Below are 14,837 nucleotides of genomic sequence, written 5' to 3' on the forward strand. Positions count from 1 at the left end.
TGTCCTATCACTATCTACACGTGTAAAAAGTTTATTTCCCTCCTGATCATAAACTTCCTTTAAAAATTGGAAGGTCACAGTGAGGTCTCCCTTCAGCCTTCTCTTTTCCAGGCTGAATAAGCCCAGTTCCTTCAGCCTGTCTTCACAGGAGAGGTGCTCCAGCCCTTGGATCATCCTCGTGGCCCTCCTCTGGACCCTCTCCAAAAGCTCCACATCCTTCCTGTGTTGGAAGTCCCAGCCTTGTGGTATTCCCAAAGCTGAGGCCTCATGAGGACAATCACCTTCCTGTCCCTGTTGACCATTCCTCTTCTGATAAAACCCAGAACACCATTGGCCTTCCGGGCTGCAAGCACACACTGCCAGCTCACTTTCAGTTTTCCTTCAACCACAACCTTAAAGTTCTTCTCAGCAGGGCTACTCTTAAGGAGCTCTTCTTCCAGCTCGTATACATATGTGGAACTACCTCGACCCAAGTGCAAAACCTTGCACTTTACTTTGTTAAACCTCATTAGGTTCACAAGGGCTCATCTTTTGAGTTTATCAAGTTCCTTCTGGATGGCATCCCTTCCTTCTGCTGTATCAACTGTACAGCTCAGCTCAGTGTGATCCGTTCACACTTGCTGATGGTGAACTTGATCCCATTATCTATGTTACTGATAAAGATGTTAAACAGTGCCAGACCCAGGACAGACCCCTGGGGAACAATGTTTGTTACCAGCCCCAACCCAGAAATAGAGCCAATGACCACAATCCCATGGCTGTGATCTTCCAACCAATTCCTTATTCATCAAGTAGTTCGCTCTTCAAATCAATTTCTCTCCAATTTAGAAATAAGGATGTGGAGGGGACCTTGTCAAAGGCCTTGCAGAAGTCCAGATGACTTCATGCCTTCACTTTTAGAATTCTTGTGATGAGATCAGATGCTGCAAAGGTGCAGCACAATGAGGGACTTCTGTAGGAAGGACACCACAGCAAGAGCTATCGCTCCACTTGACTTCTTATTTATTCCCAGTATGCTTCCTGGCCTGTAGACTCCCAGCAGCAGCATTTCTCTCAGCTGTGCCAAACAAAGCAATATCCTTACAGCTCTACAGGTGGGCCTAGCAATTGGTAAAAAAAAAAAAATTAAAAATACAATACAGAATCATAGAATATTCTGAGTTGTAAGGAACCCAAAAGGATCATCAAGTCTGGCTTCACATAGGACCACTCAACAATCAGACCACATGGCTGAGAGCAGTGTCCAAACACTCCTTGAACTCTGGCAGTTTGGAGTCCTGCCCACTGCCCTGGGCAGCCTGGTTCCATGCCCACAACCTTTGGTGAAGAATGCTTTCCTAATCCCCAGCTGCCCCTCCCCTGACAGCTCCATGCCGTTCCCTTGTGCCCTGTCACTGTCACAGAGAGCAAAGCTGCCCCTCTGATAATAACAATAGCAGCAATAATAATAGTAATAATAATAAAGTATGTTCTGCCATCTAGAACAAAGCACCTGAGCAACAAAATGCCAAAACTGACATATGCATGACTGCAGACACTGGAAGGAATGGTTAATGCCTCTCTCATTGAAGGGTTCACCTGATCAAAAAAGAGGATGATCTTCAGTGCAGGCACCTCACTCTACCATAGGAAACAACCCATGAAGGCACTAAAGAGGCAGCAACAGAATGGTAATGCTGCTGCTTATCTGCATGACACACTGCTTTGGGTGTGACATTCAGCCCCACCTGTTCTTTCATACAACAGTAACTGAAGCTTGGAAGTGGTAGTTTGGGCACAGGATATAAAGATATGGGTAGGGTTTCCCTTCAATCAGAATAAGATGGAGAACCGCTGACCAAAACCGGCACTCAAGAGATGCAGAATGATGTGAGACCAAAACATGTGGTCCTCCGCCCTGCTAAGTGAATAGGCTCCCCAGGGAGGTGGTGGAGTCACCATCCCTGGGTGTGTTTAAAAACCATTTGGATGTGGTACTCAGGGACATGATTTAGCAGAGGGTTGTTAGGGTAGTACGGATAGGTTGAGGTTGGTCTCGATCTTTAAGGTCTTTTCCAACCTGAGTGATTCTATGATTCTTAGCTGCTCCACCATCCTGCTGTGCAAGCTCTCCTTCCTCAGAAAGAAGTTTCATTAGTGATACTCCGTTAAAGGAGCATCACACACGCCCGAGCAGTACTAGCAGAAGAGAGTAAGACGAAGATGAAAGAACTAACAGCTGCCATATCGAGACTCGAACAATCCACTCTGTCAAAATCACACCGACACAAAAGGAGGGTCTCCTCCGCTACCCGCCCAGGATACCCGCAGCCCCCCGCACTCACCAGGCGTGCCCGAGGTGCGCGTGGTCGTACACGGTGGGCCCGCAGCTGTACCTGCCGAGAGAGCACACACGGCGCCCGTCACCCCGCGCCGGGCCGAAGGCGGCACCCCGCAGCCCCCGGGCGCCCCGTTACCAGGTGGCCACGCCGTCCTTGGCCAGCACCAGCGGCTCTTTGCTGCGGCTCCGGCTGTTGTACGCCACCACGCCGCACGCTCGGCCCGCCGGCGGCACCCATTCCCTCCGCCGCGCCTCCCCGCTCCGCCGACGCCGCGCCACGACGCCACCGGCCCGGCACCGTCGGAACGCCGCGCCGAGCAGCATGGCCGCACCGCCTGCCCCGCCTCGCCGAGGGGAGGGAGAGGGCGAGAGGAGACGGCGACGAACAGCTAACGGCGACGAACAGCTAACCGCGACAGCCGCACTCCCCGTGCAGGGAGACAGCCGGCGAGCTGGGTAGCTACAGCCGCGGCGCAGGAAGAGGAGGGGCCAGCGGCGCCGCGCCTCGCGGGGCGGTCCCGCTGCCGGCGTTCTTGGGTCTGAGCGCTGAGAGGAGGCTGGGCTTACACCGCCCGGATCCGCTGTGGAAGTTGTGAACTGCAGAATCGGAGTGAATAAAAGTTCGATGGAACGCACGCGCGGTTGCTCGAAGTCTTTTTAAGCTACTGCTTGTTTTAACCGCGCAGGTACCGGGGAAACAAGGGAGAACTTCGCAACTGTTCGCCGCATTTTGCCTGCCGCTCTCCAGCCCCTGAGCTGCTTCGGCTGCTGCCGCTTTCAGGAGTCCTGGCGGTCCGTGCTGAATGTAGAAGCTGGTTACCCCACCTGCTGCAGCCCGCGGTGCTGCCTGCTGGAGCGTCCTGAAGGGCCCGCCAGGATGAACACGCTGGGCACTGGCTCTGGTGAGCTGCCTGCCTCACAGACGTCACATCCTGTTGAATCTGTCGGGGACGGCTTTCGTGGGTGTTTCTCGTGTTTAACAACAGCATTCAGCTTTCCCGAGGGAACGGCACGGAGCTGTCAGGAGAGGGGCAGCTGGGAGTTAGAAGGTTCTGTACCAGAGGGCGGTGGGTAGGGAACAGAATGCCCAGGGCTGTGGGCACAGCCTTGAGCTGCTGGAATTCAAAGGGTGTATGGACACCTCTATCACACGTGTGGTCTGATTGCTGGGTAGCCCTGTATGGAGCCAGGGGTTGGATTTGGTGATCCTTGTACATTCCTTACAACTCAGAGTATTCTATGATTATTTTTTTTTTGTTATCATAGTGATTTCTCTCTTCATACAGTCCACCTGTGCCTCACTTAGTCACACAGTATCAGATAGAGAGCCCTACCACAGACAGATGGTTTCTCTCCTTAACATGCAGTTGCTTTCCATAATACTTTTCATCGAACAATCCTAACTTCTTGATCAAATAAGAAACCTATCCTACTGTTTTGCATCTTGGAGGATGAAGCTCAAAGGACCTTGTAAATGTTTGCTTGGTACGTTTCACAAGAAGCTTCAAAAGCCCCTTATTTCAGTTTCCATAGCAAGCTGGTTTAGACATCTTAACCGTTCAGCACATCTTGTTAGGAGTTGTCATTAACTCCATTGTGTGCTTTGTTCTGTACAGTCAGAGAGCCCAAATCAATACTAAATAACATGCGTTTCTCTGGCACATGTTCACAGGAACATGTTGCTGGTATCTGTGGCCCTTCTAGAATGATTCTAGCCCAGAAACCTGGTAAGGAAACTGATCCTGAGAAGATAAAGGGGGGGGAAAAGGCTGTGAAGACAAACTACCAACCATAGGGGAAGATGAGTTAAATCCACTGCAGTGGGCTGAGCTTCTTAGAGCTCTGTAGTAAACCGCAGTCACCATCTCCCGAGAGCGTGTATGAGCTCAGCTGGAGGACAGATTGGTGTCTGTTTGATGTTTCCAGCTGCTGAGGTACATCTCTAGAAATCATGGTGGGATTCTGGAGCTCCTTGATCCATGTTGTATCTGAATTTTCTTCTACCTTGCAGCGCAGTCACTGGTTGTAGTCAGAATTCGCAGGGCACCCTTCATGCAGTGCTGTTTGAGCTCACAAAGCGCAGCAGCCAGAAAACACATGTGAGGCAGTGAGACTGACAGTCCCAGGGCAAAGAGATGAGCAGCTGCATCCAGTGAAATACCTTTCTTCTTAAGCAGGGCTTAATCCTTGTTCTTCTATTACAATACTTTTTAAAGAACAAAAGGCCTGGGTTAGGTCAGTTCTTCCTGGAAAGCAGCAGAGAGACTGACTCAGTGACCCAGATGTTACAGTTCCATCAGATCCACACCACTTGTTGACAAAAGCAGATATCTCTCACACACAGCACCTATTGGATGACAGTCTGAAGTGTGACTTCTCTGTTGGTCTTAATACTTGCAAAACTCAACCCTGCTCATCTCGCATGTTAAACTTCTGCTGTTTTGTTTCCAAACCTTCAGCTGTAAGCAAAATAGAGCTGTAAAATGCCATTGTAACCTCCAAGGTGAGTATGAATTCAGTCTCCTAAAAAAATGGACAAGATGAAACAACAAAAAACACCCATATGTAACTGTAGAAGAAAGGGATAAAGCTATTAAATGGAGAAAAAACAACAGTTCATCAGAAGGAATAACTCATCTGAATTGTCTGTGCCTATGAAGTATGATGACCAATGATCAGAAGACACTGTTTTCTAATAAAAAGGGACACAGCTGTAGCAATTGCACAGTATTTCATGCAGCAATACTCAATTAAAGTGGAGAAAAGAGGCAGAAGTCCTTACACATCCTCAATATCTACATTCATGTTTGAATGTTTGAGATTTTGTGCTGCTTACATTAATAATCCAGAATGTTATGCTGATGATCCGGAGACAATTTCTGGAATATTCATGTTACATGAATCATATACACAAAGTATGTTACACAGTAGCTGTATGAGCTGTTGATCTGGTTACATGTTCCTCTGATTCTCATTGCAAAGAGCTCAGATCTTCAGCGAGGTCACGGCTCCAATAAACTTCCAAAAAACTTAAAATTGGGTTTCTAAAAAGGAAAAGCCTTCGTACAATCAGAGCAGAGGAGGTTGGGAGCAGGAGCATTAGATACACCATCCTCCCATGAGGCACAGAAAATAGGAAGAACACAAAAGCCCACAACTCTCTTCCTTCTCTGACACATGGCAGTCATCCCCTATGCTTGTGCGTGCTCTGTCACTGTAAGGAGCATGCCTCTAATAAAGAAGAACTGAAACTCCACTCAAAGTCCTCCATCTCATCTTCCTACTTCAGTTCACAGAGAAAAGGCCAGTGTAAAACATAGAGAAGGAACTGTGAAAGGAGTTACTAAACACTCTCAGAACTCAGCCCTACCCTTGCTGCAAGACTGGTGCAAAGCCCAGCAATGCTTTTTCCGTCACTCTTCTGGCCCACACCAAAGGGCAAATGGAAGAAGACTGAGCAAACAGCACCCCTGCAGCAGGTGACAGTTCTCCATCCTCAACACATCCACACCCATCTGCTTTTGAGCACGTCACTGAAGCTTGGCAGACCACAGCTACACTTGGAAGTTACACCTCCCTATAACAAATTAACAGGTAACTTTTATGAACTGATTTCTTATTTGTATGGCAAAAGGGCACAGCTAACAGTAGTGATTGTTAAAATCAAACGGCGATTTGTAGCTGAGTATGTGCTCTATCAAATAGCGTTATTGTGCTCTTCGCACCTGTAGTAGTTTCCATGGAAATAAACAGGAGACATTACTTTCAGAGCTACCTATGCCTAATTAGTCCTGTGTGTCTAGGATGGCTGTGGCCCTTCTTGTAAGAATGGCTCTCCTCGGGATTCACCTATATTTTTGTTAAACGTCTGGTTTCTAGCACGTTACAGCTATCTGCTCTGGTTCTTATGCTACCGGGGTCTGTTAACCACCTTTAATCGCTGACAGTAGCTCAGCTTCTTCAAGGCAAGAGCGACTGCCCAGGTGGAGCCAGCGATTCAGCTGTGGTGCCTGCAGGCTGCTGCTGCCACTGCACTCTCTCAATGCCGCTGTAACTCAGAACACACTGGCCCAGGAACGCCAGCTTGGAGCGCTGCCTGGATGCTGTAGTACTCATAGTAACTTACGTAAGAACTCAGATGAGCAACGTCTGCTACAGCAAGCACAGCAATTCAAAGAAACAGAAAACCAGGGGAAGAACCAAGAACTTAACGCATCTTCAGGAAACAAGAAGCAGCCCTGTGAAATAATAGAATCGTAGTGTGCTTGGGTCGGGAGGGACCTTAAAGACCACCCAGCTCCAACCTCTGCCGGGGCAGGGCTGCCAGCAGGAAGGGGTACACGGTCTGCAACCCTCACAGACCTTAGAAACACAATCCTTGGGCGCTACGCCGACGGCAGCCGAGCGCAGAGGCCCTTCCCGTGCCCCACACGATAGTCAGCAGAACGGCCAGCGCCTAACGCACAACCGCACCAGCAGGTCCGGGCTTAGAAGCCATGAGTCAGTCCCCTCAATTAGGGGATTGCCGGTGACGGTTTAAGAAAATAAGACGGCGAGCGTTTGTTTTGCTTTGCGAGAGCCGGGTTAGTTTTTCCAGACCCTCCCCGCCCCTCCTAACAGAAACCGGAGATCTTCGGGCGACCGCGGGCACGCCGCGAGAGGAAATTCCAGGTAAACATGAGCACATTCCCCCCCGAGCCGAGACGCAGCCGCCTCCCATCCACCCTTTCAGCGCCCGCCCGCCCGCAGCCCTCCTCCCGGCAGCGAGGCCGTCGTCCTGGCAACGGGCCGTGACCACTGAAATAAAAAGGAGATTAAAGCGCTCCGCAGCGGCGGTGACGTCGTCCCGCGGCACGCGCAGTGAGAAAAGCGCGTTGCGTTCCGTATTTAGCGAAGAGCGAGGTGCACGGCCCCGCGCCGCTGCATTTCACAGGGCGGGAGCGCTGAGGCGCAGCCCCTGCACCTCGGAGCCCCTCCCCGAAGGGGCGGCACCGGATGCGCGAGGCCACCCGCGGCTCTTTCGGCTGCCTCGGCCAGGGCGGGGACGAGTCGCGCGGGAGAGTGCTTCGCTCCCGGCGCTTTCCACCGCTTCAGCCCGCTAGGGCTGTGGAACACTGCAGCTGTACGCCAGCGCCTCAGGCCCAAAGAGGAGCAGAATACCACCGCCTGTCACTGACCCTTCTCTCACCGCTGAGCCTGCCGGGAAACATAGTCCTGCCCTGCCCCACCACAACGCGGCTCCATTTTCTACTCGCGCAGCGGGCATTGCGCATGCGCACTCCGCCCCGCTTCTTTTTTTTTTCTTTTTTTTTTTTTTTTCTTCTTCCTTCTTCCACACCCCTCGGGGCGTGTTCCCGCCCCTCCGGTATCCCGGGAGGGCGGTGTTGTCACCGCTGTGCCCTCCCTCCCACTCGGCTCCGATTGGCCGAGCAGCCGCGGGGCGGGCCACGAGGGAGCGCGCGATTGGCCGGCGCGGCCGCGGGGGTGATCGATGCGCCCGCCCGCTGAGAGGCGGGAGGCCGCGCTGCTCTCCGCCAGGCCCGGCCCGGCCCTGCCCCCGGAGCGGGGCGGCGGCGCCGCCGCGTGGTTCCCGGCGCCCCGGCGGCGAGCGGCCGGAGCCACTCCTCAGCTCTGTTCTCGCTGCCCGTGCCCCAAAGCACCCCGCTCCCCTTCAGGCCACGCGCGCCCTCAGAGCCCAGGAGGAGCCGCTCTCCTCCGGGCACGACTTCTCCGGAGCCTCCGCCTCCCTCTCCCCGCGCCCACACCGCCTTCCTCCCCCCAAACGTGAGTAAGGGGCGGAGGAGGAGGAGGGACGAGGAGCGCGGGGCGGTGCCGAGCCCCGCCGCGGTTCCGGGCGGGGGAGGGGAGCGTGCGCGCGCGGTGTGTGCGCCCGCGTCCGTATGTCCGTCCGTCCGTGTGTGTACACAGCGCGGGGAGGGCCGCGCATGCGCTGTTCGTGGCGGGGCTGAGTGTTTCCCAAGTGTTTGAAACTGGGATTCGGCTCCTCCACGTTGGATCGAGCACGGCGTGCGGCGGCGGGGAGGCTGCGTTCGGGTGGCGGAACGGGGGCCGGGCCGGGCTGGCTCTGACAGCGCCCGGCGGGGCACATTCTGCTGGCGGCTTGTTTCGGAGGGGCTGGCCCGAGCCCCCTCCCTCCTCCTCCTTCTCCTCCTCCCCCCCCTCCCTCCGCACGCACAAATCCCGCTGATTGTTCCTACCACCTCCTCCGTGAGTTCCCCACCGCGACAGCCATTCAGTCAGCTGCTCGGGCTGTAGGGACCGGAGGGGGCTGCGAGCTCGGCTGTGCCTGGCAGCGGGCTCCCATGTAGCTGCCGGGGGAACGGGGCACGGACGGCGGCGGAGAGAGGCGTGGGGAAGGAGGAGGAGGTTTTTTTTTTCCCCTTTTTTTTTTTTTTTTTTTTCCTCTCCTCTTTGCCGGATGAAAATGTTGAGTCCTGCAAACGGAGAGCAGCTGCACCTCGTGAACTACGTGGAGGATTATCTGGACTCCATCGAGTCTCTGCCCTTCGATCTGCAGAGAAATGTCTCCTTGATGAGGGAAATCGACGCCAAATACCAAGGTAAGCGCTCTCTCTGCGTGCGTGTGTGCGGTGCGGAGCTGGGGGAGGGCTGTCTCTGCCTTTCTTCTCCCCGCAGTCGGGGCTCGGCTGTTCGTGCCCCCCGCGCCGCGGGGATGGCAGCCGTGTGCCGGGGGGCCGAGCCGCAGCGCTGCCTCTTGTCACGGGGCGGAACAAAAGGTCCCCGGCTCCTCATACGGAGCGAGGACTACGCTTCGCCGTGCGAATCGCCGGCCGAGAAGGCGGGGGCAGGGAGCGGGGCGTGCGGGGCACAAAGGGGGGCCCTCCGCCGCTGCGGGGCGTCGGGGGGAGGCTTCGGGGCTACGGAGGAAAGTGCCGCGCGGACGGCGAGGGAGAGATTACGGCACAACATAGAGGAATGTACAGTATTCATGATGGCTGGACTAGGGGAGAGAGGCGGCTCGTGGGGGGGCGGGCGGGAGAGAGCGGAGGGGGGTTAACAGAGCGGGGGGCAGGGTGTGCTTTCTTCGCTGCGCCCGGTGAGGCGGCCCCGCTGAGCGGGGCGGGGGGGGCTGGGACCGGCGGGTGCGTGGTGTGTATGCGTGTGTGTATGTGTGTGTGTGTGTACGGGGGGGGCGGCCACGCTCACGGATGTGCTCAGCGCCGGGGTACCCCTCTCCTTTCCTTGGGGCACGCTGTGCCTCTGCCCCACGGGCGGAGGGAGGGCAGGGCCGGGTCGGGCCGGGCGGAGCTGGGGGTAGCTTTGTCACTCGCTCGCCGGTGTGCGTTCGGGAAGGAAAGGGGGATGGGAGGCCGTAGCCGGCAGCGCTGACAGCCGGGGCGCGGGGTGGGGAGCACCCCACTCGCTCAGCCCTTGTGCCCCGCTGCTCGAGGCTCCCGGGGAGGCGGGGAGCGAGCCCTGCGGTGCTCAGCGGGCATATCGCCAGGCGGCCCCACGGGAGGGAAGGGGACGGGGGAAACTTCCGCGGGGGCTGGGCAGCGGGTGGGGAGACGGCAGTGGCGGGGCAAGGCGATCGGCGCGGTTCTGGCGCGCTCCGAAACCGTACCACCAGCGGGTGCCTCCGCGCTGTGGTGGGGATTTGGCGTCGGTGTGGCTTTTATAACCATCCCTCGTTAGCATAGCGCCGCTCGCCCCGCCCCCGGGCGTGCTGATTGGTGGGCGCCTTCCCCACGGGCCGTCCGCGGCTCGCCTCCTCTCCCTGATTGGGCCGCGGGGCGGGTCGTCCCGCCTTTCGCTCCGCCCCCGCGTGACGTTTCGAGAAGCAACTTTTCTGTGGCGTTGATTTGAATATCTCGACCTGCCCCGGCCTCTGGGCTGCCATTGGCTGCAGCGCCAGCAGCGGGCAGGCCAACCTTGGGCGTCCGGAGGCCGGCGGCGTCGCGGGAGGGGGAAGCGGCTGGACCCGCCTCCTCCCGTTCGTGAGTGGCGCGGCAGCTGTGGAGGGGCGGGCGCGAGGTAGCTCTGCGCACTGTGATTGGCTCTGTGCTTTTTTTACTCTTTGATTCTTCCGGCTTTCAATTGGGCGCGGGGCGACAGCAGGGGCGGGCTTTCCTCGTCGCCCTCTCTGATAGGCGGAATGGCGGGAGGGCCGCCTCCGCTCCTCTCTGGGCTCCTCCTACCCCGCTTCCTCTGCTCCGGCTGTTGCGCTGCGAACCGGGGAACCGCCGCCGGTTTCCTGCCGGAGAACAATAGCTGCTCCGTCACATCCGGGGCGCGGACGGCGCTGCCGTGCATCCCGGGGTGCCTCTGCGGCTCCGGAGCTGGGAACGGACGCGTTGGGGGAGCTGCAGCCGCTGGGAATTAGTGCTGCTAGGTTCCGCCGCTTGCAGAGTGCTGCACGTCCCGACTTGTTGAGCTCGGGAGGGGCGGAGCGGTAGCTGGAGTAGTGAGAGCCAAGCTCCTTGTTGGAGGTAGCTGGTAACAGCGTGAGATGCCGGTGCTAGTCACGCCGGTGACTAACAGGGCCGTATAAAACCTGTGTGTGCTTCACGTGTCAGCATGCGTCTTCGGAATGGATTTGTTCAAGTGCCCAGGGGTGGCAAAACGGCAATGTCAGCGCAGAAATGGACAGCATCGAGATCTCTTAAACCAAAACACCACCCCCAACAACAACAAAACACTTTAAGAAATAATTCTCTACAGCTTTAGCAAAGACGTTTGCGTATGGGTTGATGATTTCCACTCAGTGAGCTGGGGTGAGATTCCATATTTGTGTGCATCTTGCTCATCTGAGCCAGAATGGACTCACCTGGGAAAAAGGAAAGCTGTGAGCAGAACGATGACAGAGGTGTCTGTGAAGCCAAGTCCTCGTGAGTTAGGATGGCTGAGTGTGTGTGAGTACCACAGCAGAACTCCAAAAGCTCTGCTTAAAGCAAGTTTGTAGATATACCCTAGAAATTGTCACAATGATCTCCTAACTCTTGTCTCTTTTTTTACAGTAAATATTTAGTGAAAAATATGTTTCTGTGTTTAGGAAAGTAAGTTATGGGTGTTTTGCAGAATACACAGGGCTGAAACAACCTAGACTTCTTGGTTATTGTAGTTGTTGTGTCATTATCAGCATCTAATTGGCCTCATATGCTCAGCAGTAACAGAGCAGTATCGGATGGCGCTTACTGTAACTGAATGCCTTGCTCGGCGCATTTGGAGTTCTTCTGCATCAGCTGTCAAGTGAGATAGCAATTATTAAGTAACTCGTAAGCTAACTTCTGTGCTGGTTTATGCTTTCTCTCTGTTCCACTCTCAGTCACTCGCTACAAACACATGTCATTATACAGAAAATGTCCTAGGAAGTATTCTGTTACCTCCCCCTTCAATTCGGCAGTTGATGTCAGAATTTTTGTTGCTATACTTTCTGTCATTATTATTATTTTCTTAAATTATTGATGAGCTTAAAGAAAAGAATTGTCAAAATGCACTAGGTTGTTTCATCTTTTTTTTCTTTTTTTCCTTAAATCGGCACTTGCATTCTCTTCCTGAGGGACCTGCTGGACAAAAGCAGTCCAACGGAGTCATGAGTCCTTGGGCAGATTTCAACTTCAGGGAATTCATCACTGATCACAGAATCACAGAATGGCCGAGGTTGGAAAGGACCTCAAGGATCATGAAGCTCCAGTCCCCCTGCCACATGCAGGGCCATCAACCTCCCCATTTAACCAGGCTGCCCCGGGCCCCATCCAACCTGGCCTTGAACACCTCCAGGGACGGGGCATCCACAACCTCTCTGGGCAGCCTGTTCCAGCACCTCACCACTCTCTCTGTAAAGAATTTCCCCCTGACATCCAATGTGAATCTTCCCTCACTCAACTTGAAACCATTTCCCCTTGTCCTGCAGTTATCACCCTTTCCAAGAGTTGATTCCCCTCCTGTTTGTAGGTTCCCTTTAGGTACTGAAAGGCTGCAATGAGGTCACCCTGCAGCCTTCTTTTCTCCAGGCTGAACAAGCCCAGCTCCCTCAGCCTGTCTTCGTAGGGGAGGTGCTCCACTGCCCTGATCATCTTTGTGGCTCTCCTCTGGACCCTCTCCAGCAGCTCTCTGTCTTTCTTGTACTGGGGCTCCAGACCTGGACACAGTACTCCAGATGGGGCCTCACAAAAGCAGGGTAGAGAAGGACAATCACCTCCCTGTCCCTGCTGGCCACCCCTCTTCTGATGGAGCCCAGGATACCATTTGTTTTCCAAGCTGCAAGAGCGCACTGCTGGCTCATGTTAAGTTTTTCATCCATCAGGACCGCTCAGGTCCTTCTCTGCAGGGCTGCTCTCAGCTGATCAGCTGTGTGTTTTAGAAAAGGTGTTGCTGAATGGGAGGAAAAATACAGGAAGGCTTTGTTTCATCATATTCTTTATCTGAGTTCCTTACTGGTTTTATTTTTCCTTTGCAGAGATTCTGAAGGACTTGGATGACTACTATGAAAAGTTCAAACGAGAGAATGACGCTGTGCAGAAGAGAAGAATGCTGCACTGCATTCAGAGGGCATTGATTCGGAGTCAGGAGCTGGGAGATGAGAAGATCCAAATCGTCAGTCAAATGGTAGAGCTGGTCGAGAACAGATCCAGGCAAGTGGACAGCCATGTGGAACTGTTTGAGACTTGCCAAGAGACTAATGACACCACTGGAAACAGTGGGAAAGCCAGCCAGGATAAGTCAAAGAATGAGACAATCGCTCAATCTGAGAAGCCCAACAACAAGAGGTCGAGGAGGCAAAGAAATAATGAGAATCGAGAAAATGCTTCAAATAATCATGACCACGATGACATCACTTCAGGAACTCCAAAGGAGAAGAAAGCAAAAACGTCCAAGAAGAAGAAACGATCCAAGGCTAAAGCGGAGCGGGAAGCTTCTCCCCCAGACCTTCCCATTGATCCTAACGAGCCAACATACTGCTTATGCAACCAAGTCTCTTATGGAGAAATGATAGGATGCGATAATGATGAGTGCCCCATTGAGTGGTTTCACTTTTCATGTGTGGGACTCAATCACAAACCGAAGGGCAAGTGGTACTGCCCCAAATGTAGGGGAGAAAATGAGAAAACTATGGACAAGGCGTTGGAGAAATCTAAAAAAGAAAGGGCCTACAACAGGTAGTTTCTAGACTTTTCGTGGAAAAGAAAAAGAAAACCACCAAACCAGTGTATTTATTGTCAGTGTCACCTTTGTTGAGGTGAAAGGATTGTAAAATGTATATTTTTAAAGGAGGTTTAAAACTGAACCATTCCTGTTACAGGGACGGCAATAAAAGCAGTTTTGTTTTTCACTTGGTAAGCTGTAACAAGAATATGGTCTGTGGACCAATGTATTCCAAAAGTGAAGTTATAAGAGTTCAAACTAAATATCCAGGTGGGTCTTAAAAGATAAATGAATAAATCACTTTTTTTTTTTTTTTTTTCCTCCCAGTGCTTGTAGCACAGCAACCATTACAATGTTGACGGCGAATATTTCTGACATGTAATTTCTTTTTCCTTATGGAAGAATGTTACTTAACATTTGAGCAGAATTGTTAAAATAGTTGAGCCCTCTGGTTGTATCTGAATAAAGCTGCAGTATATTACACATGTCATTTCTTTCGGTGATGAGCAGTGCAAGGTCAAACTGAAGGAGGGTACAATTTGGTTCCTGCTACGAAGTGCCAGTATAACAGTTCGACAGCAAACATTTTAATAGGCTTAGGGGATTATTGAAAAGAAAAGCCAGTGGTTCAATTTTACACGGCAGATATTTTATATTCTGGCCGAGTACCACGAGAACAATTTAAAAATGATTGAATATGTTTTATATTTAACCAGGAAGTGGTTTAGTAATGACTTAACATAAATGAAGCTTTATACTGTCACCGATAGTAGTGTAGCAATCCTTAATTTGTTTAAGTTGTATAAATGTACATTTTTAAGTGGAATTGCACTTAATGTATTATACTTGGAAGTGCAGCCAAATGCCATTGTGTAACCAATGTGCATTTCCTGCTGTTATGTATGAAAATTGTACAGCTGTGATATTAAGAAATAAATGAAACAACTTTGACAGTTTGCTTCTTAGCAATCGTGTTTAACGATCATTTGAAGAGTTTATTAAAAAAAAGCATAATTTGTCTTTAACCTTCGCAGCTCCAGCAAGCTGCTGCTAGGAAACCTGAAGCTGTTGTAGTAGTAACCAAATTACAGTTCTGATAATCAATCTTTACAGACTAACAAGAGCATTGGAGAGTCAAAGCAGCGCTTAACCTGCTCAGCTACTCTTTCTTGTGCTTGCAGTCGCTCCCAGACCTGGCCATTTATCTGAAAATCAATTGCACAGAGCTGGTCTTGCTCAGTTGTTTTCATGCCTTTACACGGTGGATGTAAATTATGCCATGCTTGTGTTATTGGCAGAAAGTTCTTTTGCATTACAGCGTTTTCAAAATAGTGTTGCAGCTGCTCCAGGGAAGGTGTTTTTATTTCTCACGGTCACCTCCCGTGAAAAT

The 14,837-nt window shown here is 52.5% G+C and overlaps 2 protein-coding genes across 9 annotated transcripts in view; one reads left to right on the plus strand and one right to left on the minus strand.

The window, feature by feature from the left end:
* The window catches only part of CARS2 (cysteinyl-tRNA synthetase 2, mitochondrial), a 38,680-nt gene extending 31,103 nt beyond the window's left edge, over window positions 1-7,577 (minus strand). For 3 of the 6 annotated variants that reach the window (XR_006167462.1, XM_042811085.1, XM_042811082.1), the window contains exon 1: window positions 7,509-7,577. Coding sequence is in view for 3 of the 6 variants with exons in the window: in XM_042811085.1 (XP_042667019.1) it covers window positions 7,509-7,564 (56 nt within the window). In the remaining 3 variants the exon portion in view is untranslated. Of the gene's footprint in view, window positions 1-2,324; window positions 2,376-2,456; window positions 2,645-4,110; window positions 6,993-7,497 lie in introns of those variants that run through there. The other 3 variants (XM_042811083.1, XM_042811081.1, XM_042811084.1) reach the window with 3 other exon arrangements.
* A 658-nt stretch (window positions 7,578-8,235) lies between these two features.
* Window positions 8,236-14,416, plus strand: ING1 (inhibitor of growth family member 1). 3 transcript variants are annotated; one of them, XM_042811000.1, is made up of 2 exons: window positions 8,236-8,901; window positions 12,762-14,416. In XM_042811000.1, the coding sequence occupies exons 1-2, from the start codon at window positions 8,760-8,762 to the stop codon at window positions 13,463-13,465; spliced, it is 846 nt and encodes a 281-aa protein (XP_042666934.1). In that variant the 5' UTR covers window positions 8,236-8,759; the 3' UTR covers window positions 13,466-14,416. The 3 variants fall into 3 exon arrangements, with proteins under 3 accessions (XP_042666934.1, XP_042666936.1, XP_042666935.1); XM_042811002.1 differs by lacking the exon at window positions 8,236-8,901 and adding an exon at window positions 9,255-9,279; XM_042811001.1 differs by lacking the exon at window positions 8,236-8,901 and adding an exon at window positions 10,632-11,214.
* The last annotated feature ends 421 nt before the right edge of the window (window positions 14,417-14,837 follow it).

Source organism: Centrocercus urophasianus, unplaced genomic scaffold, assembly GCF_019232065.1.
Source record: "Centrocercus urophasianus isolate 14NV4802_14NV808 unplaced genomic scaffold, USGS_Curo_1.0 seq_12, whole genome shotgun sequence".
In the NCBI taxonomy this organism is placed as follows: Eukaryota; Metazoa; Chordata; class Aves; order Galliformes; family Phasianidae; genus Centrocercus; species Centrocercus urophasianus.

Coding starts and splice junctions, on each gene's coding strand:
- ING1 (XM_042811000.1), top strand. CDS start 8,760: ATGAAAATGTTGAGTCCTGCAAACGGAGAGCAGCTGCACCTCGTGAAC. Junction 8,902..12,761: donor AATCGACGCCAAATACCAAG/GTAAGCGCTCTC, acceptor TTTCCTTTGCAG/AGATTCTGAAGGACTTGGAT.